Source organism: Dama dama, chromosome 24 (assembly GCF_033118175.1).
Source record: "Dama dama isolate Ldn47 chromosome 24, ASM3311817v1, whole genome shotgun sequence".
NCBI classification, from domain to species: Eukaryota; Metazoa; Chordata; class Mammalia; order Artiodactyla; family Cervidae; genus Dama; species Dama dama.
The window spans coordinates 17,179,351-17,206,108 of record NC_083704.1 but is presented as its reverse complement, the minus strand read 5'-3'; the positions used below and the strand labels follow the sequence as shown (position 1 = coordinate 17,206,108).

The window sequence follows — 26,758 nt, the reverse complement described above, 5'->3', positions numbered from 1 at the left end:
AAGCACCGCCCTGCCCTACAATCAGGAGCCCCAGTAGATGTGCGGAGGCGGGGGGCGCCCCATCACTGCCTTCGAGATCTCGGGGGGCCGGGGATGTGGGGACCCGGAACCTGCCTTTTGAGGTGTTCTGAGCTCCACCTATCTGTCCACTAGGGTCTAGCGCGGCAGTGGAACGATGACCTTATTTCCGTGTTTATAGGAGAGACGGGACTTAATCTTTGGGAAGTGGGGGAGTTACCTTCTTTCCACTGGGGATCTGAGGGGTTCAGGCGGTGCTGCGCTCGAGGATGGCGGGGAGGGGGCACAGGAACATGCCTCGGTTCTGCCTCCCTCCACCCCCCCGCAATTTGGGGGGTGCACTCCTGCCCATAGGACTTTGGGGACTCCCTGGCTGTACACTCGGAGATGGAGGAGGGAAGGGGCACATTGCCTTCTGGCGCCAGAGGCATGCCACAGCCATGCCCTTCAAAAGTGGGGAGCACAACCCCTCCCTCCGTGTTTGAGGGTAACAGGACACCCCGGCCTTAGGTGTCTGAGAAGAAGCCCAGTACTACCCTCTGGGGTCTAGGGGAAAACATTGACATTGGGAGTCAAGCGGGCACCTAGCTTCGCTCTTTAGGGGGCAGGGGACACCTCCTGACCTGGGGAGCTTTGGTTCATTCACTTATTCAGTAGGTATTTGTTGATCACCTACTAAGTGTCAAGTATATTTCAAGTACCTCGGATACAAAGTCTTTCCCTGCCTTGGTGGAGACCCCAATCTAGTGGGGTTCATTCAGTTCAGTTCAGCCGCTCAGTTGTGTCCGATTCTTTGCGACCCCATGAATCGCAGCACACCAGGCCTCCCTGTCCGTCACCAACTCCTGGAGATTACTCAAATCCATGTCCATCAAGTCGGTGATGCCATCCGACCATCTCATCCTCTGTCGCCCCCTTCTCCTCCTGCCCCCAATCCCTCCCAGCATTAGGGTCTTTTCCAATGAGTCAACTCTTTGCATGAGGTGGCCAAAGTACTGAAGTTTCAGCTTCAGCGTCAGTCCTTCCAGTGAACACCCAGGACTGATCTCCTTTAGGATGGACTGGTTGGATCTCCTTGCAGTCCAAGGGACTCTCAAGAGTCTTCTCCAACACCACAGTTCAAAAGCATCAATTTTTCGGCGCTCAGCTTTCTTCCCAGTCCAACTCTCACATCCATACATGACCACTGGAAAAACCATAGCCTTGACCAGACGGACCTTTGTTGGCAAAGTAATGTCTCTGCTTTTTAATATGCTATCTAGGTTGGTCATAACTTTCCTTCCAAGGAGTAAGCGTCTTTTAATTTCATGGCTGCAGTCACCATCCGCAGTGATTTTGAGCCCAGAAAAATAAACTCTGACACTGTTTCCACTGTCTCCCCATCTATTTCCCATGAGGTGATGGGACCAGATGCCATGATCTTAGTTTTCTGAATGTAGAGCTTTAGGCCAACTTTTTCACTCTTCTCTTTCACTTTCATCTAGTGGGGTAGGTGGGCACTAATCCCAAACTGACTGTAAAATTTGTTTTTTAAAAATGTGTATGTATGTATATGGCTCTTTCTCCAGATAAGGGAGTCCCGTCACATCTCAGCAACTCTGTACAATACATTCTCCTGCCACCTCAGAATCCCAAATTCCCTCAGTCTTCTCAAAAGACTTCCCAGGCGAGCTTCCAAGCGCGTCAAGGTAGGCTGTGAGGCACCTCGGAATTATCTCGGTCTCCCAGCCTGGGGGAGACATCAGAGAAGGTTAGGAAGGGAGAAGAGGAATAAAAGGCCCCGGCGCCTCTTTCCCAGGTAAGAAACTGTAGGCAGCGCTCCTGACAAACCCGCCATCTGTTTGGTGGCGGGCAGTGGGCAGGGTTGTAGGGAAAGGGACCCCCGGCAATGGTGAAATTTTCTTCAAGAAACGAAAGGGACCCCTGCAAACACGCCTGGGGTTTGGCAGTAGGCGGGGCTGCAAGTGGAAAGGATTCCTGTTGGCGTTTCTGGGCGAGGCTTCAGAAAACTCCACCTCCCGGTTGGCAGGCCTAGGCTACTGTGGGCGGGGCTTTGAGTGAAAAGACCCTCTGGTGTCTAACTTTGGGAAGCTCGGTTTGCGGCTTGGGGCGGGACCTCAGGCAGGCTCGCCAACCAGAGGTTGGCTGAGGCGGGGAGATGGGCGGGACTTTTAGAGGGACAGGCCAGTCAGACCAGTAGGTCTGTGGGTGGGACTTAGATTTCGGTGGGTCAGAGGTAAGGTTCAGCGCCTGCGTGGGCCACGGCCTGTCGGTTGCTGCCCTCTTTTCCTGGCTGGTTGAGGGTTTACCTGGCCGAGCTGCGCGATGCGGAGGCTGCAGGTGGTGCTGGGTCACCTGAAGGGCCGGCCCGCTTCGGACCCGGAGCCGCAGGCCGCCCTGTGTTTAGGCGGCGCGCGGCGGGCGTCCCCAGAGGATGTCGTGGTGGTGCACGGGCGGCGCACGGCCATTGGCCGGTCGGGCCGCGGCGGCTTCAAGGTGAGGCACCTGGGCTCGAGAGCCAGGTGTGAGATGGTGGGCTGGGGTCTGGCTCCTCTGTTCATTTCCCTTCGGCGTCGGTGGCGGCTCTGCGCCCGAGCTGTGACCACTCTGTCCCTTTGGGGGAGGGCGAGGCTTTGGGAGCTGGGGTCCCGACCCGGGATCCTAGCGGTCGCTCTTTCGGCTGTAGGATACCACCCCCGACGAGCTTCTCTCCGCCGTCATGACCGCGGTTCTCCAGGACGTCAAGCTGAGCCCGGCCCAGCTGGGAGATATCTGCGTGGGTGAGTGCACTACCCTGGCCCTGCGCTCGATCCTCGCCTTCCCATCCCGTCAAAGCCCTCCTCAAACACCGCCCTCCATTCAGGCGCTTTCCAGGCGTCGTCAGTGAGGGGAATGGCGACGGTCTGCACGCAGATAAGTGTAATCGTCTCTTAGGGCTATAGACTCCACCACCCCTCCCACCCCGGCGTCCAGGCACTTTTTGTGCCGGCTTCAAGCACATTCTTCATATTAAGTATGATAGGAAGTAGGAATCGCAAGGGACAAACATCTCCACGCTAGAGTCTTGGTGCCAGGGTTTGAGAACACCCTAAGAGACAGGAGACTGGGTTTCTCTACCCATCCTGATGTACTGTCTATGCCAGGGTAGAACAGAAGGAGCATCGAAAAACCATCAAAGTCCAGCTTTGCAGTTAAAAATAGAGAAACTGCCTGGGGGATTTGCAACAGAGCTTGGACCTGAATCTAGGGCCTCTTGACCTTTAGTCTAATCTTCCCCCACCTCTGCTTCCCACCTTAGCGCGGAACCTAACATTATATGGTAAGAGTCTCATCACAGAGGTGCCACCCCTAGGTGGGGGATCACTGTTCAACCCCTGAAGTGAAGTAGGTGGAGGCCACTCAGGGAGGTGTGTATTTTCAGAAACACTTTCCTAACTGACAGGACTGCCTCCTTTGACTTCAAGCTTTGCACTACATTCTTCTTTCCGTGTTACCTGTAAAGACAGGCGACCTGCCCAGAGTGTGCTGATTTGGAAAAGCAGGGTGCATGGGCAGGGGGTCGTGGGCCTCTCGGGGACTGGATCTAGTGTCTGACCAGGATACACTGCTGTTTAGCTGGCTCAGCCTGCTCCAGACCTTGACATTCCAGTGATTCTGAAGGAGGAATGCCCCCTCTCTGGTCATCACAGCCGTACCTTAGTGCCCAGAGCACCGCCCGGCACTGACTAGAGCTTTGTTGTCCACAGGAAATGTGCTTCAGCCCGGGGCCGGAGCGGTCATGGCCCGAATCGCCCAGTTTCTGAGGTAAACTTTTCTAGTTATTGCTCTGCGTTGGTTATTCAGACTCTTGCTTGGGCTCCGGCCCCAGAGAACTCAGCCTGCTGGTGGGAGAAGATCAGGGTCTGGTGGAGTCCAGACCCAGACACAGTTAGGGTGCTTGGCACCCTGTTTTTCTGGATGCTACTTTTCCTCTACTTTGTTTTTTTTTTTTTTCTTTCCTCTACTTTGAAAGGAGGGTGTGTTTACTGGTGCGGATCCAGGACAAATAACCTTTGGGCCTGGAGCAGAAAGTTTGCTGTGGCCCAGTCTTTCTTAAGCCTAAGTCAGCTTTTTGCTTTGGCTTTTGTGTCAACTCTGCCCTTCTGTCAGGTAAATACCCAGGTTGGCTCACTGAAGAGAGACTCTGAGCTTTTGAAATGCTAGTTGAGCAAGCTGGCATCTCCAAAGCAGAGCCCATCCACAGAGACTTGGGCATGGGCCATAACCCAGGGGTTGCCCAGAAGGTATTCGCCCTGGTGCATTGCCCTGGTGAATTGCCCTTTACCCCTTGTCCTAGGATGGGGGAGGAGCTTCAAATTATTTTCATGTGTAGATTTAAGAACCATTTAGCTCTCTAATGCCAGTTACATGGAGAAGCAATAATAGGAACATGAACTAGTGAAGGAACAGGAAAAATGAGAAAAGATGTGGAGACTAGGAGACATTCAGACTGCTTAGCCTAGAGTTCAAAAGATTCCTTGATCTGGCTCCAGATTTGCCTTCCAGTCTTATCTACATGCTGCTGCTGCTTTAAGCCACCCTGTCTGCCCACTTCTTTCCCTAAGCTGGTCAGTCTGTCCCCATGCAGTACTGTCCCTGCCACCCTTCTCCTCGCTGGTTAAACTCTGCCCAAACAGTGCCACCATTTTCACCAGACTTCCCTGAGCACCCAGGCTTAGCAAGAGGGCCCCTTCTTTTCCAGTCGGCTGGCTACGTGCTTCCTTTTGATGGGCTTTGCTGTCTTGCTCTGTTGCTGTAGATGCGGCTAGTTAATTCACTTTCTGTATGTAGTCGGGCGTCCTCTTGGGCGCTGTATTATCAAGCATGTCAGCATCCCTCACACTGAGTCGGTGTTTACTGAACACTGGGTGGATTGGGTGAAGGGGCAATAACTAAGTAGTAGGGTGTTAGGGCACCAAGGAAGGGTAAACAGGCTCCAGGTGCCTAGGACATTCTCCACCCAAGAAGGTCTCAGCAAATCCTGGCCTGGACACTAGTCCAGAGGTTCCCAGCTCTGGTTACACGCTAGAATCAGCAGGGTACTTTCACCCCGAGGTTCTGAGTCCGTAGGTCTCAGGACTTTGTGCCCATGGCCAATTCAGATTACATTGGCAGAGGTGGCTCCACCAGCTTCTAGGGCTGAAACCAGTGTGAAAGGCTGGGGGAACCCACCAGAAGGAGGGATGTTAGAATACCTAGTACCTGTCAGGGTTCTTTGTCCAGCTGGGAACAGGCTTTCCACAGAGAATGGTGGGAACATAAAGGCTGAGAGTAGGGATGGTTTCTGACCTCATAAGTTGAAGCATAGTTGATTTACAATGTTGTATTTCTACTGTATATCGAAATGATTCAGTTACACACACACACACACATATATATATACACACGCACACACATTCTTTTTTAAAAAATATGCTTTTCCATTATGGTTTATCACAGGATAGTGAATATAGTTCCCTGTGCTATATGGTAGGACCTTGTTGTTTATCCATTTTTATATAATAGTTTGGATCTGTCAACCCTGAACTCCCATGCCATCCTTCCCCTAATCACCGCCCCCACACAAGTCTGTTTTCTGTGAGTCCATTTCTGTTTTGTAGATGAGCTCATTTGTGTCATATTTTAGATTCCACGTGTGAGTGACATCGTATATTTGGCTTTCTTTGACTGACTTCACTCTGTGACAGCCTCTCTAGGTCCATCCATGTCGCTGCATATGGCATTATTTCATTCTTTTTATGGCTGAGTAGTATTCCATTGTGTATACCTACCACATTGTCTTTATCCACTCCTCTGTTGATGGACGTTTCCATTGCTCCCATGTCTTGGCTATCTTAAATGGTGCTGCAGTGCACACTGGGATACATGTATCTTTCTGAATTATTGTTTTGAATGGATATAGGCCCAGGAGTGGGATTGCTCAATCACATGGCAAGGCTATTTTTAGCTTTTTGAGTACCCTCCATACTGTTTTCCCTGGTGGCTGCACCAGGGTACATTCCCACGGAACAATGTAGGAGGGTTCTGTTTTCTGCACGCCCTATCCAGGATTTGTTATTTGTAGACTCTTAAATTTTAATGTTTTATTTTATACTGGAGTACAGTTGATTTACAATGTTGTGCTTGTTTCAGGTGTATAGCAAAGTTATTCAGTTATACATATAAATATATTCATTCTTTTCCCATATTATTGAGTCACATTCCCTGTGCTATATAGTAGGTCCTTGATGATGTATCTATTTTATATATAGCAGTGTGTATATGTTAATCCCAAACTCCTAATTTATCCCTCCCCCCACCTTTCCCCTTTGGTAACCATAAATTTGTTTTCTTTTTTTTTTTAAATTGCTTTTATTTATTTATTTTTTATTAGTTGGAGGCTAATTACTTCACAACATTTCAGTGGGTTTTGTCATACAAATTTGTTTTCTAAGTATGTTTCTGTTTTGTAAATAGGTTCATTTTTATCACTTTTTTAGATTCCATATTTAAGTGATATCATATATTTGTCTTTCTCTGTCTGACAGACTTAGTATGATTATCTCTAGGTCTGTCCATGCTGCTGCAAATGGGATTATTTTGTTCTTTTTTGTGGCTGAATAGTATTCCATCGTATATATGTACCACATCTTCACCCACTCCTCTGATAATGGACATTTTGGTGGCCTCCATGTCTTGGCTAAATGTAAATAGTGCTGCAGTCAACACGGAGTACATGTATGTTTTTGAGTTATGGCTTTCTCCAAATATATGCCCAGGAGTGGGCTTGCCAGATCATATGTTAGCTCTATGTTTAGTTTCTAAGAAACCACCATCCTGGTTTCCATGGTGGTTGTACCAGTTTACATTCCCATCAGTGTAGGAGGGTTTGCTTTTCTTCCTGTCCTCTCCAGCATTTATTGTCTGCAGACTTTTTGATGATTGCCACTGTGACTAGTGTGAAATGATACCTCATTGTAGTTTTGATTTACATTACTCTATAATGAGTATTGAGGTTGAGAATCCTTTCATGTGCCTCTTGGCCATCTGTACGTCTTCTCTGGAGAAATGTTTATTTAGATCTTCTGCCCATTTTTTGATTGGGTTGTTTGTTTTTTTATACTGAACTGCACGGAGCTGTTTTTGTATTTTGAAGATAAATCTCTTACTGGTCACTTTGCAAATATTTTCAGCCATTCTGTGGGTTATCTTTCATTTTGTTTATGGTTTCCTTTGCTGTGCAAAAGCTTTTAAGTTTAATTTGGTCTCTCTCTCTCTTTTTTTCTTTCTTTTTTTTTTTTCTTCTTTTTACTCTGGGAAGTGAATCAAAGAAAGATATTGCTGTGATCTATGTCAGAGAGTATTCTGCCTGTATTTTCCTCTAAGAGTTCTGTAGCATCTGGCCTTACAATTAGGTCTTTAATCCATTTGTGTTTATTTTTGTGTATGGTGCTAAAGAGTGTTCTAATTTCATTTTTTTATTAATACATTGAGCTGTTCCATTTTCCAAGAACCATATATTGAAGAGTCTGTCTTTTCTCCATTGTATATTCTTGCCTCCTTTGTCCTAGATTAGTTGACCATAGGTGTGTGGGTTTATCTCTGGATTTTCTATCCTATTTCATTGATTTGTATTTCTGTTTTTGTGCCAGTACCAAAACTGTTTTGATTATTATAGTTTTGTAGTATAGTCTGAAGTCAGGGAGCCTGATTCCTCCAGCCCCATTTTTCTATTTTTTAAAAAAAATCATTTTGTAGCTGGTGATACACCGCACATTTATGTATTTGTTTGGCTATACTGGGTCTTAGTTGTGGCATGTGGGATCTTTAGTTGCAGCAAGTGAACTCTCAGTCATGGCAGGCAGAATCTAGTGCCCTGACCAGGAGTCACACCTAGGACCCCTGCACTGGATCTAGGTTCATTTTTCTTTCTCAAGATAGCTTTGGCTATTCAGAATCTTTTGTATTTTCATATAGATCGTAAATTTTTTTTTCTCATTTGTGAAAAATGCCATTGGTAATTTGATAGGGATTGCATTGAATATGTAAATTGCTTTGGGTAGTATAGTCATTTTGATAATATTGAGTCTTATAATCCCAAAACATGGTATATCTCTCTTCTGTCTGTGTTATCTTGAATTTCTTTCATCAGCATCTCATAGTCTTCTAAGTACAGTATAGGTCTTTTGCCTCCTTAGGTATTTTATTCTTTTTGATGTGATGGTAAATGGGATTATTTCCTTAATTTCTCTTTCTGATTTTTCATTGTTAGTGTATAGGAATGCAAAAGATTTCTGTGTATTAATTATGTATCCTGCAACCTTACTGATTCATTGATGAGCTCTAGTAGTTTTCCAGTAGAGTCTTTAGGATTTTCTGTGTATAGTATCAAGTCATCTGCAAACAGTGATAGTTTTACTTCTTCTTTTCCAACTTGGATTCCTTTTATTTCTTTTTCTTCTGTGATTACGTGGCTAGAACTTCCAAAACTATGTTGAATAAAAGTGGCAAGAGTGAGCTACTTATTTTGTTCCTGATCTTAGAGAAAATTCATTCAGTTTTTCCACTGTTGAAAATGATGTTAGCTGTGGGTTTGTCATATATGGCCTTTATTATGTTGAAGTAGGTTCCGCCAAGCCTACTTTTTGGAGAGTTTTTATCATAAATGGGTGTTGAATTTTCTCAAAAGCTTTTTTTGGATCTATCAAGATGATCATAATGGTTTTTATTCTTCAGATTGTTACTTCGGTGTGTCACATTGATTGATTTGCGTATATTGAAGAATCCTTTGCATCCCTAGGATAAATTCCATTTAATCGTGGATTTATGATCCTTTTAATGTGTTGGTGAATTTGGTTTGCTAGTATTTTGTTAAGGACTTTTGTGTCTGTGTTCATCAGTGATGTTGGCTTGTAATTTTCTTTCCTTTTTTCTTTAAATATTCTCTCTTTCAGTTTATTCTTTTTTTTAAAAAATTTATTTATTATTGGACTTCCCTGCTGATCCAGTGGTTAAGAATCTGCCACCAATGTAGGGGACACAGGTTCAATCCCTGATTCGGGAGGATTCCCTATGTTGCAGAGGAGCTAAGCCTGAACGCTGCAAGTATTGAGCCCAGGTGTCTAAAGCCAGTGCTCTGCAACAAGAGAAGCCACGGCAATGAGACCTGCGTGCCGCAACTAGGAAAAGCCCCCGAGCAGCAACAGAGACCCAGCACAGCCCAGAATAAATTAATTAAACAATTTAAAGATAAATCATAAATGTTTAAAGAATTTTAGTTTTGGCTGCACTGTGTCTTCATTGCTGCATGCAGGCTTCTCTTTGGTTGTATTGAGCAGGAGCTACTCTTCATCGTGGTGCGTGGGCTTCAGTAGTTGCGACTTGCAGTAGGTGTGGCCCACGGGCTTAGTTGTCCCACAGCATGCAGAATCTTCCCGAACCAGGGATCGAACCCGTGTCCCCTGCATTGGCAGGTGGATTGATTTTTAACCATTGGACCACCAGGGAATTCCTATAATTTTCTTTTTGTGGTATTTGTCTGGTTTTAGTATCAGGGTGATGGTGGTCTCATAGAATAAGCTTGGGAGTATTCCTTCCTCTGTAATTTTTTGCAAGAGTTTCAGAAGGATAGCTGCTAACTCTTAATGTTTGATAGAATTCACCTGTGAAGAATTCACTTCTGTTTGTTGGAAGTTTTTTAATCACAGTTTCAATTTCAGTACTTGTAATTGGTCTGTTTGTATTTCTCATTTCTCCCTGGTTCAATTGGAAGGTAGTACCTTTCTAAGAATTTGTCCATTTCTTCTAGGTTGTCCATTTTATTGGTGTAAAATCGCTTGTAGTAGTCTCTTATGATCTTTTGTATTTCTTTGATATCAGCTGTAACTTTTTTTCATTTCTAATTTTATTGATTGGAGCCCTCTCCCTTTTTTTCTGAGTCTAGCTAAAGGTTTATCAATTTTATCAACTTTGTTTATCTTAAAAGAACCAGCTGCTACTCTCATTGATCTGTCTTATTGTTTTCTTCATCTCTATTTCTCCTCTGATGTTTATGATTTCTTTCCTTCCACTAAGTTTGTGTTTTATTTGCTTTTCTTTCTCTAGGTGCTTTAGGCATAAGGTTAGGTTGTTTATTTGAGATTTTTCTTGTTTTCTGAGATAAGACTATCACTGTAAACTTCCCTCTTATAAGTGCTTTTGCTGCATTGCATAGGTTTTGGATTGCTGTGTTTTGACTGTCATTTGTTTCTAGGTGTTTTTAAAATTTCTTCCTTGATCTCTTCAGTTATCTGTTGGTTGTTTAGTAACATGTTGTTTAGCCTCCATGCATTTGTGTTTTTTTACAGTTTTTCCCTATAATTGATTTCTAATATCATAGCAATGTGGCTGGAAAAGATGCTTGATATGATTTCAGTTTTCTTAAATTTACCAAGGCTTGATTCGTGGCCCCAGATGTGATCTGTCCTAGATAATGTCCCATGTGCACTTGAGAATAAAGTATATTCTGCTGTTTTTGGACAGAATGCTCTATAAATATCAATTAAGTCCATCTGATCTAATGTATCATTTAAAGCTTATGTTTCCTTACTGATTTTTTATCTGGATCATCTGTCCCATTGGTGTAAATGGGTGTTAAAGTCCCCTACTATTATTGTATTACTGTCGATTTCCCCCCTTTTTTCTTAAAATTAAACTTTTTATTTTGAGATAGCATATTTGAGATAATCATATGCAGTTTTAACAAAGAATACAGAGACCCTCATGTACTTTTTCCCTAGCTTCACCCAGTGGGAACATCTTGAAAAACTATTGTACAATTTCCCAACCATGATGTTGACATTGATACCGTCAAATTACAGAACATTTCCATAGAACATTTCCATTACCATGAGGACCGTTTTATAGCCACACCCACTTCCCTTCTCACTCCTCTGCTTCCTGATCGATCCTGGCAACCACTAACCTCTTCTCTATTTCTGTAATTTTATTTCAAGAAAGGTATATAAAGGGAACCACACCGATTGTAGCCTTTTGGAATTGACTTTTTTCACTCAGCATAATTCTTTGTAGCTTTCATTCCGATTGTTGTATCATAAGCCTGTTCCTTTTCATTGCTGAGTAATATTCCATGGTGCACGGGTAGGGCCCACCCTCCCCAGGGTTGCTGGACTGGGTACAGAGGTTAAGAGGGAACCTGACCTCATCTTGAGGGCCTACTGTGAGCTAGTTTGTGTCCAGCATACAGCTGGAGCTTTTAAGAAGTGGTATTGATGCATTTCCTATCTCTGTGCCTCTTACAGTCCTTCTTGGAAGTAGAACATGTGAAGTACCATAGTCGTAGAGTTTGGAACAAAATGAATTTTGTGAACACTCTTCTCATTGCAAACAGACATCTTTGACACAGTCTGGGAAACTTGAACATGGACTAAATATTAGATTATTTAAGGGTTATTGTTATTTTTTGTTAGGTGTGACATTGGCATGGCAGTTATATTAAAACAATGTCGTTCGTCGGCTTGGCAGGTTGAATGGGTTACTAGTGAGAGGACATTGCATCTGGGATGTGCTTTAAGCCCTCCAGCCTTGGGAAAGATGTGGGAGGGGTAGAAAGGAAGCACTGTTGACCAAATGTTGACAATAGTGGAAGCTGGGTGATTCGTTTGTGGGAGTTCATTATATTCTCCTCTCTACTTCTGTTTGCGTCAGGACATTTCCATAAAAAAAGGCCTTTGAGTGTGTGCAGTGTCACTGAGCCCACATTCCACAACTGGAGAAGGGTGATCTTGTCTTATCGCAGTGTCTGGTCGGTGGCTCCTGGTGGTTTGTTTGAAGCCAGTATGTAGCAGTCATACGCCAGGAGACTCCTGGCTGGAACCAGTGTTGTGGAATCTCTAGCTGTGAATTGTATCAGCCTTGGTCATCCTGTCCTAGTGCTCTCTGCTTTGCATGTATAATTCTGTTCTTGAGGTGCCACCAATCTCTGTGGAAAAACTGTTTGCAGCTTCACGTAAGAACTGTTGCCCAGTCTGGGGTCGGTCCTGACTCCATCCCACATCACCAGCCGTGTGACTTGCAGCAAGTCCCATCGCCTCTCTGGGCCTCAGCTGCATGGCTGTAAGAATGAAGAAACTGGCTGTGGTGTCCTGAGGGTTCAGAGTGGCAGGCAGGAGGCCTGGTGTGGCAGGGTACCCTCCATATCCTGTCTGGCTTTGGAGTGGGCCATATGGGGAGGAGGATGAGGGTGGAAGTGCTTTGGCTGACTTGACCTACCACAGCAGTTTCTGTTTCTTGAAAGCCTGCAGATGAGAAAGCTGAGGCTCAGAGAGGTTAAGTAACTTGGCCAAGGCTTCACAGTAGTGGCACTGATGGAAGGGAAGTTCGAACCTGAGACTCTCTGGTACCATGCCTGCACCACGGTGCCTCTCACAAGCAGGGTCAAGAGGACCCTCAGGAATCATAGGGAGGGTTTGTCCTCCTGTGAGAGGTGGTAAGCTCCCCATCTGTATGAGTGTGCAAACTGGTGATGGACTGTCCCCAGGGTCGGGTCAGGCTGAGGCTGCCCAGCCCCTGGCAGGCCCCTCCCACCTCCCACAGCAGTGGCCATGACCGAGATGAGCATGCTGGCACCTCAGTTTTCACTGTCGTGGCTGTTAGCATTTGCTTTAAACATTGAAGTCCTCCTGTGTTGGGTGCATATATATTTACATTGTTGTGTCTTCTTCTTGGATTGATCCCTAGATTATTATATACTGTCTTTCCTTGTCTCTTGTAACAGTCTGTGCTTAAAAGTCTAGTTTATCTGATATGAGTATTGCTACTCCAGCTTTCTTTTGATTTCCATTCGCATGGAATATCTTTTTCCACTTCCTCACTTTCAGGCTGTATGTGTCCCTAGGTCTGAAATGCGTCTCTCACAGAGTCTTGTTTTTGTATCCATTCAGCCACTCTGTGTCTTTTGGTTGGAGCATTTAAGTAATTTACATTTGCGGTAATTATCCATATGTGTGTTCCTATTGCCATTTTCTTTTTTAAAATATTTTTAATTTATTTTTGGCTACATCAGGTCTTCGTTTTGGCCAATGGAATCTTCATTGTGAAATGAGGGCTTCTCTCCAGTTGTGGTGCATGGGCTTAGTTGCCCTGTGGGATCTTAGTTCCCTGATCAGGGATCACACCCACATCCCCTGCGTTGGAAGGTGAATTCTCAAGCGCTGGGCCACCAGGGAAGTTCCACGTCCCCACCTTATTGCCGTTTTTGTAATTGTTTTTGTTGGTCTTCCTTTGTTCTGTTCTCTTCTCTGGTGGTTTGATGACTGTCTTTAGCGTTGTGTTTGGGTTGCTTTTTCTGTGTGTGAATCTATCGTAGTTTTGGTTTGCAGTTCCCATGAGGTTTCGATATAGCGATCTATATATGTACAAGGTTAAGTCGCTGGTTCTTAATTTCAAATGTAGTTCCCATTTCCTTCAGTTGTACTCTCTTCTCATGATTGCTGATTTTTTAAAATTTCTTTTATTTATTTGGCAGTGTTGGTCCTAGTTGTGGCATGTGGGATTTTTTGTTGTGGTGCTCAGGCTCCGTAGCTGGGGTGCGTGGGCCTAGTCGCTCCATGGCATGTGGGATCTTAGTTCCAGGACCACAGATTGAACTCACATCCCCTGAACTGCAAGGTGGCTCTCCAGCCACTGGACCATCATGGTTGCTGGTTTTGACATCCTACTTGTGTGTGGACAATTTCTTATTACTTTGTTTGCTTTTATTGGAGAGCTTTCCCATTTTTTAAATTTTCTTGTTAGGGAGTTAGTTGGTTTTGTGGTGCTGAATTCTCTTAGCTTTTGCTTGTCTGTAAAGCTTTTTATTTCTCCATTGAATGTGAATGAAAACCTTGCTGGGTATTCTTGGTTGTGGGTTTTTCCTTTTCATCACTTTAAATAGATTGAGCCACTCTCTTCTGATCTGCACTGTTTCTGCTGAAATAACCTTGAAGCTGTTGATAGCCTTATGGGGATTCCTCTTGTATGTTATTTGTTGCTTTTTTAAATTTATCTTTTACTGTGTTGGGTGCTGAGTCTTCATTGCTGCATGTGGGCTTTCTCTATTTGAGGCAAGTCGGGGCTACTCCCCAGTTGTGGCGTGCAGGCTTCTCTTTCTGTGGAGCACGGGCTCTAGGCTGCGGGCTTCAGCAGTTGTGGCACACAGCTTCAGTTGCTCCTCAGCATGTGGGGTCTTCCCAGACCAGGAATGGAACCCGTGTCCCCTGCACTGGCAGGCGGATTCCCAATCACTGGACCCCTGGGAAGCCCAGGCAGCCTGTCTTCTGATGGGCGGGTGGGGCTGTGTTCCTAGAGTTGGCTTTTTGGCCTGAGGCTTTCCGGCACCGGAGCCTGCAGGTTGTTGGGTGGGCCCTGGTCTTGGTGCCGAAATGGGGACCTCCAGGGGAGCTCACACCAGTCATTATTCCCTGGAGCCGCCACTATCGTTGTGCTTGCCTGAACCTCAGCCGGCAGGCTGCAGCCGCCCTGTGCCTCCCCAGGAGACCCTCTAAGACCGCTCAGTGGGCCTCGCCCAGGTTCCTATAAAGGGGCTGCTTTAAGCTGAGCCCCAGTGCGCATGAAACCGGCTGTGAGCCCTCATGGGGGGGGTCTCTGTTCCCCCAGCCCCGTGAAGCTCCTGCCCTCAAGCCCTGCTGGCCTTCAAGGCTAAATGATCTGGGGGCTCTTCCTTCTAAGACCAGCCCCTCAGACGGTCTTGGGGGGCTCTTTTATGGGGGAACATCCTGTGTAGTCTGCATGTGTTAATATTTGTTGGTGCGAGAACTCTCTTTATAGTGTGTCTGCCACGTCTTTCCTTAGCGTGTGCTGGCCACTGTCCCCTCTGATAGGAGGTGTGACTGGCCTGTCAGGGCGGGGTCTGCCCCCAAGTGTTGAGCAGAGGCCCTCAGATCACTTCCTTAGCTGTGTTTGTGATATGCGGTATGAGGTACGCGGGGCTGGAGCACTCCCACTCAGAGAGAAACCACTGAGGATTCCTATTCCGGAGCTGGTCACTGTGGGTGTGCTCTCTTGTCACCTCTCTCCAATGACACCATGGCACCTCTCTCAGCCCCATCGTAACTGTGGGAACGCCGCAGCTGGCCCTGGTGTCTCTCAGGCGTTGTTTTCACCAGGCCGCCAGCATCCATCCGCTGAAGTCAGGGCCCAGGTTGCAGTAATTATGGATCTGGACTCCCTGGGGCTGCCACGGAGCAGCTCAGACTCTGCCCTGGCCCCACCTCAGCATGTGCATGTCCACAAAGTTCTCAGCTGCAAAAGCTAGACCTGTCTGGGCTGCAGGGGATGTTCTGCAGGCACTGAGTTCACAAAGCCCATTGTTGTTCAGCTGCTCAGGCATGTCCAACTCTTTGAGACCCCATGGACTGCACCACGCCAGGCTTTCCTGTCCTCCACTATCTCCCGGAGTTTGCTCAAACTCATGTCTATTGAATTGGTGATGCCGTCCAACCATCTCATCCTCTGTCGTCCCCTTCTCCTCCTGCCCTCAATCTGTCCCAGCATCACGGTCTTTTCCAATGAGTCTGTTCTTTTCCAATGAGTCTTTTCCAGACTCCAGTGAGTCTGCTCTTCCCATCAGGTGGCCAAAGTATTGGAGCTTCATCTTCAGCATCAGCCCTTCTAATGAGTATTCAGAGTTGATTTCCTTTAGGATTGACTGGTTTAATCTCCTTGTTGTCCAAGAGACTCTCTCAAGAGTCTTCTCCACTACCACAGTTTAAAAGCATCAATTCTTTGGCGCCCAGCCTTCTTTATGGTCCAACTCTCACATCTGTACATGACTACTGGGAAAACCATAGCTTTGATTATACAGATCTTTGTCAACAAAGTGATGTCTCTGCTTTTTTATATGTTGTCTAGGTTTGTCATAGCTTTTCTTCCAAGGAGTAGGTTTCTTTTAATTTCATGGCTACAGTCACTGTCTGTACTGATTTCAGAGCCCAAGAAAATAAAGTCTGTCACTGTTTCCATTTTTTCCCCTATCTATTTGCCATGAAGTGATGGCAAAGTGAATGCCATGATCTTATTTTTTTAAATGTTGACTTTTAAGCCAGCTTTTTCACTCTCCTCTTTCACCTTCATCAAGAGGCTCTTTAGTTCCTCTTCGCTTTCTGCAATAAGGGCGGTGTCATCTGTGTATCTGAGGTTATTGATGTTTCTCCCATCAGTCTTGATTCCAGCTTGAGCTTCATCCAGCCTGGCCTTTCGCATGATGTACTCTGCATATAAGTTAAATGATCCCATCGTGGGGTGTAATCTGCTGTTGACGCAGCTGGGAGGAGACTGCAGCTCTTCCTTAGTCGCACAGGCTCTGAGGCTCAGCTGTGGTTTCAGCTGCACCTCTGCATGTGGGTCCCCCTCTGGTCCCTGCTCCCAAGTCTGCCCCGGAGCACATCGGCCCACTCCAGCAGGGAGGGGCGTGAGAGCCTGTCCTGGCTGGAGCCCTTCCAGGTGTCTAGGAAGGTAGGGTCGTCCCTTGGGAGAAAGGCTCAATGGCGGCCCCACCCTTTGCACATCACTCAGCAACAGGGCTTTGCTTGCATAGTGGTCCCGGCTTCCTCCATGAGCATTCTCGGTTGCAGAGCGCCTCACTCCCGCCACCTCAGGCTGGCTCCTGGCAGCCAACAGCAGTCCTCTCTCTCGGTCTGCTTTCCAAACCCCAAGTTCCAGCAGCCAGCCCCTGTGCGCACCAGCGGACGCATCTCAGGCTGGGGCGCGGAGGACTGTGGCCGGACCGTCTGCAGGTCTGTCTGTCCTGCCTGCCGCTTGCTGTGTTCTCCCCAAGTTTCCGAAGCCCCCCTTCTGCCCAGATGATCTCCCTGCCAGTGAGGGGGCTTCCCCATATGCAGGAACCTTCTCTCCTTCAGCTCCGCCCTCGGGGGTGTAGGTCCCATCCCACTTCCTCTTCCTTTTCCCTTCTTTCTTTCTTCCTACCTGGTTATGTGGGGATGTGCTATCTTGCCTCTCATCCACGAGTCTTTCTGAATTCGAGTTTTGTCTGGATGTGCACCAAGCAGTGGGATTCTTGGATCAGATGGCAACTCTATTTTCAGCTTTTTGAGGCACCTCCATACTGTGTTGCATAGTAGCTACACCAGCTTACATTCCCACCAACATGGTAGGAGGGTTCCCTTTTCTGTACACCCTCTGTAGCATTTGTTATTTGTGGACCTTTAAACGATGGTCATTCTAACTGGTGTGAAGTGATACTTCATTATACTTCTGATTTGCATTTCTCTAATAATAAGCGATGTGGAGCATCTTCTCCTGGGCCTGTTAGCCCTCTGTCATACTTTAGACATTTCTTTTGCACTGGTTGTCTGTCCTGGCCACAGGCCCCCTTCTCTGTTCTTTAGGGCAGCAGTCCCCAATCCTTTCAGCACCAGGGACCGGTTTTGTGGAAGCCAGTTTTTCCACGAACTAGTGTGTGTGGGGGATGGTTTTGGGATCATTCAAGCACATTAAATTTACAGTACACACTTTATTTCTATTATTATTACACTGTGATGTATAATGAGATGATTATACAACTCACCATAATGCAGAATCAGTGGGAGCCCTGAGCTTGTTTTCTTAGAGCTAGATAGTCCCATCTGGGCGTGGTGGGAAAAAAGTGTGTTGCTTATGTCCAGTCTACTCCATAATCTCATTTAGGTTGCTCACACTGCAAAAATCCCTGCTTCATAAAGATTGGATGTTGGAAATGGAAGCAGGTTTTTCAGTGCTTTTGTGGAAACCTCAGGATGTTCCGCCTTGATTTGAATCCAGAAAGTGTGGAGATTTGAAATTGTCTGAAAGATAACTTTTAAGGCCACCATTGTTTTCAGTCTAAAGCAGTTGATCCTCTTCTAGCACAAAGTCAATTTTCCTGGCTTATTCACAAATGGGTTGTGGATCCATTCCTTCCCAGTTGGGGGTCTTTTGTGGTTGGGAAGTAATGCTCAGACTCTATTGAAAGCTGAGATAGGTGATCATGCAATAGCTGAAAGAAAAAAGGCCTTAGCTCAGTCTGTTTCAAAATCTCTGCTAATGTTTGAAATGTATCAAAAATCCCAATGTTCACTCATTGCCCACATAACCCCGGTTTGGCTTTGAATGCAGCCACTTTACCTGCCACCTTGAACACAGTTGTCATTCTACCCTGAAATGACAGATTGAATTAGTTGAGTAGGTTAAATACATCACTCAAAGTAGGCAAGTTTTGTGATCCATTCTGCATCACTGAAATGTGGTGACTTTTCCTAAAAGAAATTTCTGGAGCGGCTCTTGTAACTCTGGCCAGTGGTCTTGTGTATAAGACATGTGTGCTCTGAGTCCATCTCCTCAGAGAGTTATGTGAACAGACATGAGTTGTGGGCAAGTACTTTAATGTGGCTGATAACTTAATCCCATCCTGCAGAACACTGTTAAGTTCAGGTGACTCTTTCAGATAGCCAGCAGTTCCCTATGGAAGATGCGGCGTGTAGACTCACATTCAGAAGTAAACTCTGACTTGAGTAGTGAAACCAGAAAGCCATCCAGCCATGGCAGCTACTCCATTCATGCATGTATTGACACAAAAAGACCAATTCAGTTTTCCTGATAGGTAATCATTCAAAGATTTGAATTGTTCTGCAACTGTGGTGTGGTTGGCAACAAAAGGGCACATAACATATCCTCATACACATCCTCCTAAAAAATAGATTGCGCAGACAAGCACTTTGCCTTGTTGTCCAATTCGATAGACTCACCAACCGGGACTTCGGACCACGGTGAGTCATTTATCCTGACAGCTGTGTTGGGCTCTCCTGGTGGCTCAGATGGTAAAGAATCCACCTGCAACGTGGGAGACCTGGGTTCAGTCCCTGGGTTGGGAAGATTCCCCTGGAGGAGGGCATGGCAACCCACTCCAGTATTCTTGCCTGGAGAATCCCATGGACAGAGGAGCCTGGCGGGCTGCAGTCCGTGGGTTTGCAAAGAGGCAGACACGGCTGAGCGAGTAAGCACAGCACACAGCACAACATGCTCTAGTAATGTTTCCATCAGTTTGTCTCGTTGTGGCGCTGTCTGAAAGAGGAACACGTGCCACCATTTAAACGGCAGCCTCTCCTCTAAAAGTTCACATCAGATGTCAGGCAGCATCACTCTTCACCAACAGTGAAGGGCTTCTTAACTTTAGCTATAAGGTCAGCCACTAGGAATGATGCTCGCAGTACAGGTCCATTTGATGAAGTGAGTGGTAGCCTTCAGTGATTGCTTCTGTTCTTCATGTTCAGGTTTTTTTCTCTGTTAAAATGCTAAAGGCTTGTCTGTCTGTCTGTACTCTTGGTTGCGCTGGATCTTTATTGTTGCACCCAGGCTTTCTCTAGTTGTGGCGAACAGGGGCTCCTCTGTTGTGGAACAGGGGCTCCAGGCACATGGGCTTCAGTAGTTGTGGCGCACGGGCTTAGCTGCTCTGAGGCATGTGGAATATTCCTGGACCAGGGATCAAACCTGTGTTCCCTGCATTGTCAGGTGGATTCCTACCCACTGTACCACCAGGGAAGTCCCAAAGGCTTGTCTTTTAATGCAGGGTGCTTGGTCTCCATGTGGTGAAGCAGTTTTGAACGTTTTTTTAGCTTTGTTGGATAGCTGGTCACCACGTATTTACAAAGCAGGCTTGGAAAATGTGAGTCACTTGTAATGAACCTGTAATTTAAGTAGGACTCGGTATTTTCTTTTAAATGCAGCTTTCTTTTTTGTTGGCAGTCTTAAGCATCTTCTGCTGTCTCATCATTGGGTCTTCCCACCTTTTAAAGAAGCCCTCCAGCGACATTTGTTTTCTACTCATTTTGGCTAGGGTTAGCTTGTGGGCTTATGAAAACTGAGACAGGTGCATAGTGTGGGAAAGAGGCCCAGACGGAAGTGGTCAGTAAAATAATGGGCGAGCCACAGGTGGACTGAAGTGTCAGATTCTGACTTAAAGCCTGCCACTAGATGCAACTTAACTGTCGCTAGCCACTCACTGATAGGGTTCTGATATGAATCTGCAGTTGATTATTAGTAATGGTCTCTGTGTGGTCAGACCTCTCTGCTAATGATAGATGTGTATTTGCAGCCACTCCCCACCCTAGCTAGCCTCACTGCCTGGCTCCACCCCAGATTGTCAGCCATTAGATTCTTAGAAGGCGCGCACAGCCTAGATCCCTCGCATGCCCGCTTCACAGAAGGGTTTGAGCTCCTGTGAGAATCTAAGGCTGCCACTGATGTGACAGGAGGCAGAGCTCAGGCGGTAGTGCAAGCGATGGGGAGCGGCTGTAAATACAGATGGATCTGAGTGAATACGGCACTCGCCTGCCAGCCTGCACCCACCTTCTGCTGTGCCGCCCGATTCCTAACAGGCCAGGGACCGGTACCGATCCATGGTCTGAGAGTTGGAGACCCCGGCTCTAGGAGAAAGAGGGATGTACAGTTTTCACTTTTGAACCTTCAAAGGCAAGACAAGGCCCAGCCGGCCTCCTCTTGCCTTTGGGCCGTGCTTGGCCTTGGTTGAGGAGGATCACTGGATGGAAGGGCATGTGCTTGCGGGACCCTGGGGGGCAAGCGCCTGCAGAGATGGGTTCGGACAGCGTGAATCGCCTGGAGTGCGGGCAGGGCCGCCTGTTCCTTCCCCTGGTCTTTCTGTCCGCCCTCCCCCAGCTCCCCCACAAAGGGGCGGTCAGGCTGGCCAGGCCTGCTTTCCCTGAGAGCCGGGCAGAGAGAGGCGGGCTGACTTTCCGTCTTGCTTTCTGTTTCAGTGACATCCCGGAGACTGTGCCTTTGTCAACTGTCAATAGACAGTGTTCGTCGGGGCTCCAGGCGGTGGCCAGCATAGCTGGTAAGTTGTGACGGGTGGGCACCCATGCCTGCCACCTGGCCACAGTCCTGGTTCCATGGGCTCGGGTCAGCAGAGTGCTTGCCTGTGGGGCAAGCAGTAATTTCTGAGGACTGTACCCACAGAAAGCGTGGAGGAGAGCCCCCCCACTGCAGTCCCCCAGACTTTTCTGACCACTCCTGGGTCTCCATCTCGGAGGCTGGGGCTGAGTCTCCCTTAGAGACCAGGTGGGGAAGAGGCTCCCCTGTTCCCAAGACAGATGAACTCCGGGGAAGGATGTTTATAAAATGCTTTTGTTGCAGGTGGCATCAGAAATGGGTCTTATGACATTGGCATGGCTTGTGGGTAAGAATTTCTTTCTGCCGGAGCTTATTAACCAACTTGTAACAATGAAACTAATGTTCCTCTCCTGAATTCTCAGAGGCTATGGTTTCATGCTTCTCCCTGCAGCCCTTTCAGGCAGCTGGCTGCCAGTTGGTTCCTACAAATTCTGCTTAGAATCAGACCCCAGCTCTGGCTGTTTGGGAACCGCGCACACCTCTCAGCACCAGAGGAAACTGGCTTTGAAGAGCTTTCTTTTCTTGGAAATCTGTCAGGCTGGAGATGTGGGCAGCACAGGTTTCCCGTCTGTGGCAACCCTTGTTGATTTGTGATGGTTGCTGAGAGTGGAAAAAGTAGTTTTGGTTCCCAAAAGCCCAGGACAGCTGCCTGCTCTAGGACTAGCTTGTTCATTTAACAGGCTGTCTGTCCCCCGCCCTGTCCAGGGTGGAAACTTCTGCCGCCTCCTGGACTCTGAGGGACACGGTCAGGTCTGTGGTGGTTTGGCCGCCGTCAGCTGTGACTCCTGTTCAGCCGCAGCAGACGGAGCCCCCGTGAACTGGGCGGCACTCCGGGGAGGGGAAGCTGGGGTGGGCATCTGGTGCTGGGAGCGCAGGCCGCTTCGGCAGGCTTGGGGGGCCGGCAGCCCCAGGATCCTGACCCGCTCCCTCTGCCTCTCACTTCCTCTTCAGAGCATTTTTTAATCGGAGCTCTGCCAGGCCATCTCGGAGCTGTGCCAGTTGGCACTGGCTGTCCAGCCCCGTGTCAGCAATCATAGATGAACCCAGAGACCACACCGCAGGGACTTTGGCCAGGCAAAGGCCACTGGCCAGGCTGCCCCCGGGCTTCTCGCTCTCTCACTGGAGGATGGATGGGGGTGTGTGTGGACTGAGGAGAAGGTTGGCGCCTTCACGGGTTTCTGACGGGGAATCTGAGTCCTCAAGCAGGTGAAAGACCAAATTACAGGGTTTAAGGGTTTGGGCCAGGACAGTCCCCTGTGTTACAGGCCGACTTTTCCCCAGACTTTGCTCGTGACGAGTGACTCATGATATTGTAGGTGGCAGTGGGCTCTGGAGCCCGACTACCTGAATTTGGTCCCCACTGACAGGTTAACTCGGCTTCTCTGGGCCTGGCATTGCTCACAGCGCTCTAATACTTGGGAGGAGTTTTCAAATAGCGCTGGGCGCATGAAAAGTGTGCAGAGTTATGTGTTACCGCCCTTTAAAGCCTTATATTCTGCCACCTCCTGGAAGCCCCTTGTGACCACACTAACCCAAGAGCTCAGCTTTCCCCTCGGCTCCTAGCACCTCCTCCTCCAAACAGGTTGGCTTGCTCTTTGACATGTGGCTTTTAGAATATTATTGGTCTCGTCTCTCTCCCGGATTTGTGGCCCCTGAGGGCAGGGCCTGGGCTTGTTAGAGTGTTTCCCCTACTGTGGCCAACACTAGGCCGCTTTCCTTGGGCTGGCTGAAGGAGCAGTTGTCTTAGGGGAGTGAGGCCCTGCCCGGGTGTGTGGGCTCTGCAGTGGTCTGGGGGTCAGGGTGGAGGCGGGGCTCGGCAGCCCTGCACCCCCAGCTCTGTCTGGCCAGCCCGGGGCTCCCTGGCTATTTCCCAGCACTTGCCGGCACCGAGCTGTCTGTGGGGAGCCTGCTAATCACGTCCTCCTCCTCAGGGTGGAGTCCATGTCCCTGGCTGACAGAGGGAACCCTGGAAATATTACTTCACGCCTGGTGGAGAAGGAGAAGGCCAGAGACTGCCTGATTCCTATGGGGTGAGTACCTGCCTCAGCTCCCTGCCTGGCCCGGAGCAGGCTTGGATCAGGAGCTTGGATCCCCTTGTGGCCCCCCGCCTCAGGTCTGGCTTGCTCTGCAGGGCCTCTGGGGCTGGGACTTCCTGAGGCCCCCAGTGCATTCTGCGCCCCTGGGTTTCCAAGCATGGCCCAGCCTATCACTCCCACCCTATGGGGCTCAGTCACACAAGGCCTGATGGCAGCTGCACCCCAAAACCTTGGCCTCAAAAGTTGAGGAAGCGGGAGGCATTTGCCCACCGGCCATGCCGGTGAGGGCACTGGGCCCCGAAGGTGCGGCCTCAAAGGCGCCACCGCCGCAGAGCCGCTGAGCACTGCAGCCAGGAACACCCCGGGGCCGTGGGCAGGGAGTCCTGGCTCCGCAGGGCGTGAGGGGACGCGCGGCTGCCTCCACAGTGGGGACCATCTCCGAGGGAAGCCTCTCTGAGGGAAGCCTGGGCCAAAGGCCCCGCTGGGGCTCTGGGATGTGGGGAGGCTGCAGCTCCAGGGAGCAGAAAGCTGGGTGTGGCCTTCCCACGGGGACCCGGGAGTCCTCGTCTCCTCACAGGAAAGCAGTTTCCCTTGAGGCGCAGAAGCGCCCTCCTGAGTGCTGGTCTCTGGTGGACACGCGTGGAGTCCCAGCTGCGGTGCCTCCTGCCTGTGCCCCTGGCATCACTGGGACACAGGTCTCCCCGCCACGTCTGCGGCCCCGGGCCGCACACAGACTCAGCGTTCCCCGCCCGTGTTCCAGGATAACCTCAGAGAACGTGGCTAAGCGGTTTGGCATTTCGCGGGAGAAGCAGGATGCCTTTGCACTGGCTTCCCAGCAAAAGTGAGTGCTGTCTGGGGTGAGATGCTGAAAGGGCTGGAGTGTGAGCTTTTGAGGCTGTTCTAAGTGGGCTTCCCAGGTGGTGCTAGTGGTAAGGGACCTGCCTGCCAATGCAGGAGACATGAGAGACACGGGTTCGATCCCTGGGTCAGGAAGATCCCCTGGAGGAGGAAGTGGCAACCCACTTCAGTATTCTTGCCTAGAGAATCCTATGGACAGAGGAGCCTGGCAGGCTACAGTCCGTGGGCTTGCAGAGTCAGACATAACTGAAGCCATTTAGCACATAAGTGGTGTCAGATGGAGCTGCCCTAGGCTACTGCTGGGCAGCAAGTAGTTTCCCAGCCTCTCCCTCCCAGGAGGGGAGGTGGACCAGGGAGGGCGCCACTGCACCCACAGCACCACATCCCATTATGGCCTGTTTCCTGAGTGTCTTTTCCCCCCGGTGAACGGGCTGTGGAGGGAGTGGTCTCCAGCCAGGTGGGCCTCTCTGAGGCGGTGGTTCTTAGCCGCTTGGGTTCAAGCTCTGATCAGAGAGTCGGGTAAAAACTGTGGCTTCTTCCCCTGGGAATGCCCCTGGGCCTTTGCATATGATTGTAACAATCACCCTAAAATGCCGTATGCTTCTACACTGTTTAAATACTAAGGTTTATCCAGTAGTTTATGTCATTTTTATTATCTTTAAAATATTTATCTGGCTGTGCTGGGTTTCAGTCGTGGTGTGTGGGATGTGCTGACCAGGGATCGAACCCGGGCCCCCTGCAACCTGGCTCCCCTGGGAGCACGGAGTTGTAGCAGCTGGACCACAGAGAAGTCCCGATGTCATTATAAATATGTGGAAACACAGGAAACTGATGGGATTGGGCTGGTGGGAGGGAACAGAAAAGTCGACAGAAGCCAGCACGAATATTCCTGGGGCTCCAGCCTCAGGTTGGCTTAATCCCTCTTGGGTGAAGGGCTCAGAGGGGAGCCCCCTGCTCAAACCTCCCCCTTGAGGATCTGATAAGGCTGATGACCAGAAAGGCCCTGTGAGGCCCTGGGCTCCCACTCCCCGGGCAGGAGGGGGACCCACAGCAGGCCCTCTGCATACTCCCCTACATGTCCCCGCATGTAGCAGCCTGAGCTTGCGTGTCTGTCCCAAAGGGCAGGGGGCGGGAGCCTCAGGGAGGGACCCCAGGAAGGAAGGTAACCCCATGGGAACCTGAGCCTGGCTGTCCACGGTGCTGGCAGGGCAGCCAGAGCCCAGAGCCAGGGCTGTTTCCAGGCTGAGATCGTGCCTGTCACCACCACGATCCGTGACGACAAGGGCACAGAGCAAAGCGTCACCGTGGCCCAGGACGAGGGCATCCGCCCCGGCACCACCATGGAGGGCCTGGCCAAGCTGAAGCCCGCCTTTAAGAATGGGGGCTCTACCACAGCTGGTGAGACGGGGCTGGGGGTGGCGGAGGAAGGGGCTGGTCTAGCTGGATGTTCTCCCCTGGGTGCTGGGGCCACCAGGCAGGTGGATGGGGAAGGTGTGGACCCCCTCAGCCTGCCCCCCAGGCCCCCCCAACCCTGTGCTTTGCCTCCAGGAAACTCGAGCCAGGTGAGTGATGGGGCCGCTGCCATCCTGCTGGCCAGGAGGTCCAAGGCAGAAGAGTTGGGCCTTCCCATCCTGGGGGTCCTGAGGTCCTATGCGGTGGCCGGGGTTCCGCCTGACATCATGGGCATTGGCCCTGCCTACGCCATCCCGGTCGCTTTGCAGAAAGCAGGTAAGACGGCTCCTTCACCCCCGAGATTCAGACCCAGTTCCTGCTGCTCGTGCTGCTGCCTGAGGCAGGTGGGGGACAGGAGCCTGGGGTGGGCCTGCGGGTGCCTGCAGAGGGCAGGCGGGTGAAGACCAGCACCCCGACCCCCAGCCAGGCTCCACGCACCCATCTTGAACAAAGGCAGCCACAGCAGGCAGCCTACAGGCCATGGATGGGGCAGGGCCCTGGGGAGACCGAAGATCCTGCAAAGGGGGCCGCTGGCTCAGCTCAGGTCTTTCCCCCGGGCCTGCAGGGCTGACGGTGGACGACGTGGACATCTTTGAGATCAACGAGGCCTTTGCCAGTCAGGTGAGCCTTTGTTTTGCAGCATGGCCTGGGGTCCCCAGTTGGAGCCAGGGGGCTAGGGGCAAAGGGGATCAGACAGGGGTCCACAGCTGATGCTTCACCTCCCCCCAGGCTGTGTACTGTGTGGAGAAGCTGAAACTCCCCCCTGAGAAGGTGAACCCTCTGGGGGGTGCAGTGGCCTTGGGCCACCCGCTGGGCTGCACGGGGGCTCGACAGGTCATCACGCTGCTCAACGAGCTGAAGCGCCGCGGGAAGAGGTGAGGCTGGCCCTGTGGGGACGTCGGGGGAGGTGTACGTACCCCCGCATGCTCCAGGCTGAGGAGGCGGGATCCTGGCCTGCAGCAGGCATCTGCCACCCCGTGTGTGCACCTGGGGGGCAGGCTGGGGCCCACAAAGGCCCTGGTGCACCCAGCTCAGCCTTCCTGGCGCGAGCTTGGTGGCCGTGCCTCCCCCTACGTATGTCTCCTTCCCCAGGGCCTACGGGGTGGTGTCCATGTGCATGGGCACTGGCATGGGAGCCGCCGCCGTCTTTGAATACCCCGGAAACTGAAGCGGCCCCCATCGGAGGCGCCGCACGGGAGGGATGGCGAGTCAAGACCCCTGAGCTGATGTGAACACACACAGCGTGAACAGCTGCCCCAGCACGGGAGCGGGTGAGGAGGCAGGCCCCTCCAGCTAAGACACAGAACGCTGGTCTGGGTCAGCCAGCCCGCAAGGCCACCGCATGATCCCCGGGGGAAGGCGCTGTGGATGAGGAGTGCGGCAGACACAGTAAACGTGCGGTCTTACCTTGGTGCCTGTGGTTCTTCCGCAGGGCC

At 49.7% G+C, this 26,758-nt stretch overlaps 1 protein-coding gene across 1 annotated transcript; it reads left to right on the top strand.

Annotated features, from left to right (window-relative positions):
• The first annotated feature begins 2,225 nt into the window (after positions 1 to 2,225).
• ACAA1 (acetyl-CoA acyltransferase 1) lies at positions 2,226 to 26,728 on the top strand. The gene is made up of 12 exons (XM_061127799.1): positions 2,226 to 2,514; positions 2,705 to 2,798; positions 3,765 to 3,822; positions 20,841 to 20,920; positions 21,220 to 21,262; positions 22,908 to 23,006; positions 23,773 to 23,853; positions 25,078 to 25,268; positions 25,419 to 25,598; positions 25,888 to 25,943; positions 26,052 to 26,197; positions 26,415 to 26,728. The coding sequence occupies exons 1-12, from the start codon at positions 2,344 to 2,346 to the stop codon at positions 26,488 to 26,490; spliced, it is 1,275 nt and encodes a 424-aa protein (XP_060983782.1). The 5' UTR covers positions 2,226 to 2,343; the 3' UTR covers positions 26,491 to 26,728.
• The last annotated feature ends 30 nt before the right edge of the window (positions 26,729 to 26,758 follow it).

Bases quoted from the DNA above. Each gene is read 5' to 3' on its own strand.
- ACAA1 (XM_061127799.1), top strand. From the start codon at position 2,344: ATGCGGAGGCTGCAGGTGGTGCTGGGTCACCTGAAGGGCCGGCCCGCT. The intron at 25,269-25,418 runs GTGAGACGGGGC...CTTTGCCTCCAG, and splicing joins TGGGGGCTCTACCACAGCTG to GAAACTCGAGCCAGGTGAGT. The intron at 25,599-25,887 runs GTAAGACGGCTC...CCGGGCCTGCAG, and splicing joins GGTCGCTTTGCAGAAAGCAG to GGCTGACGGTGGACGACGTG.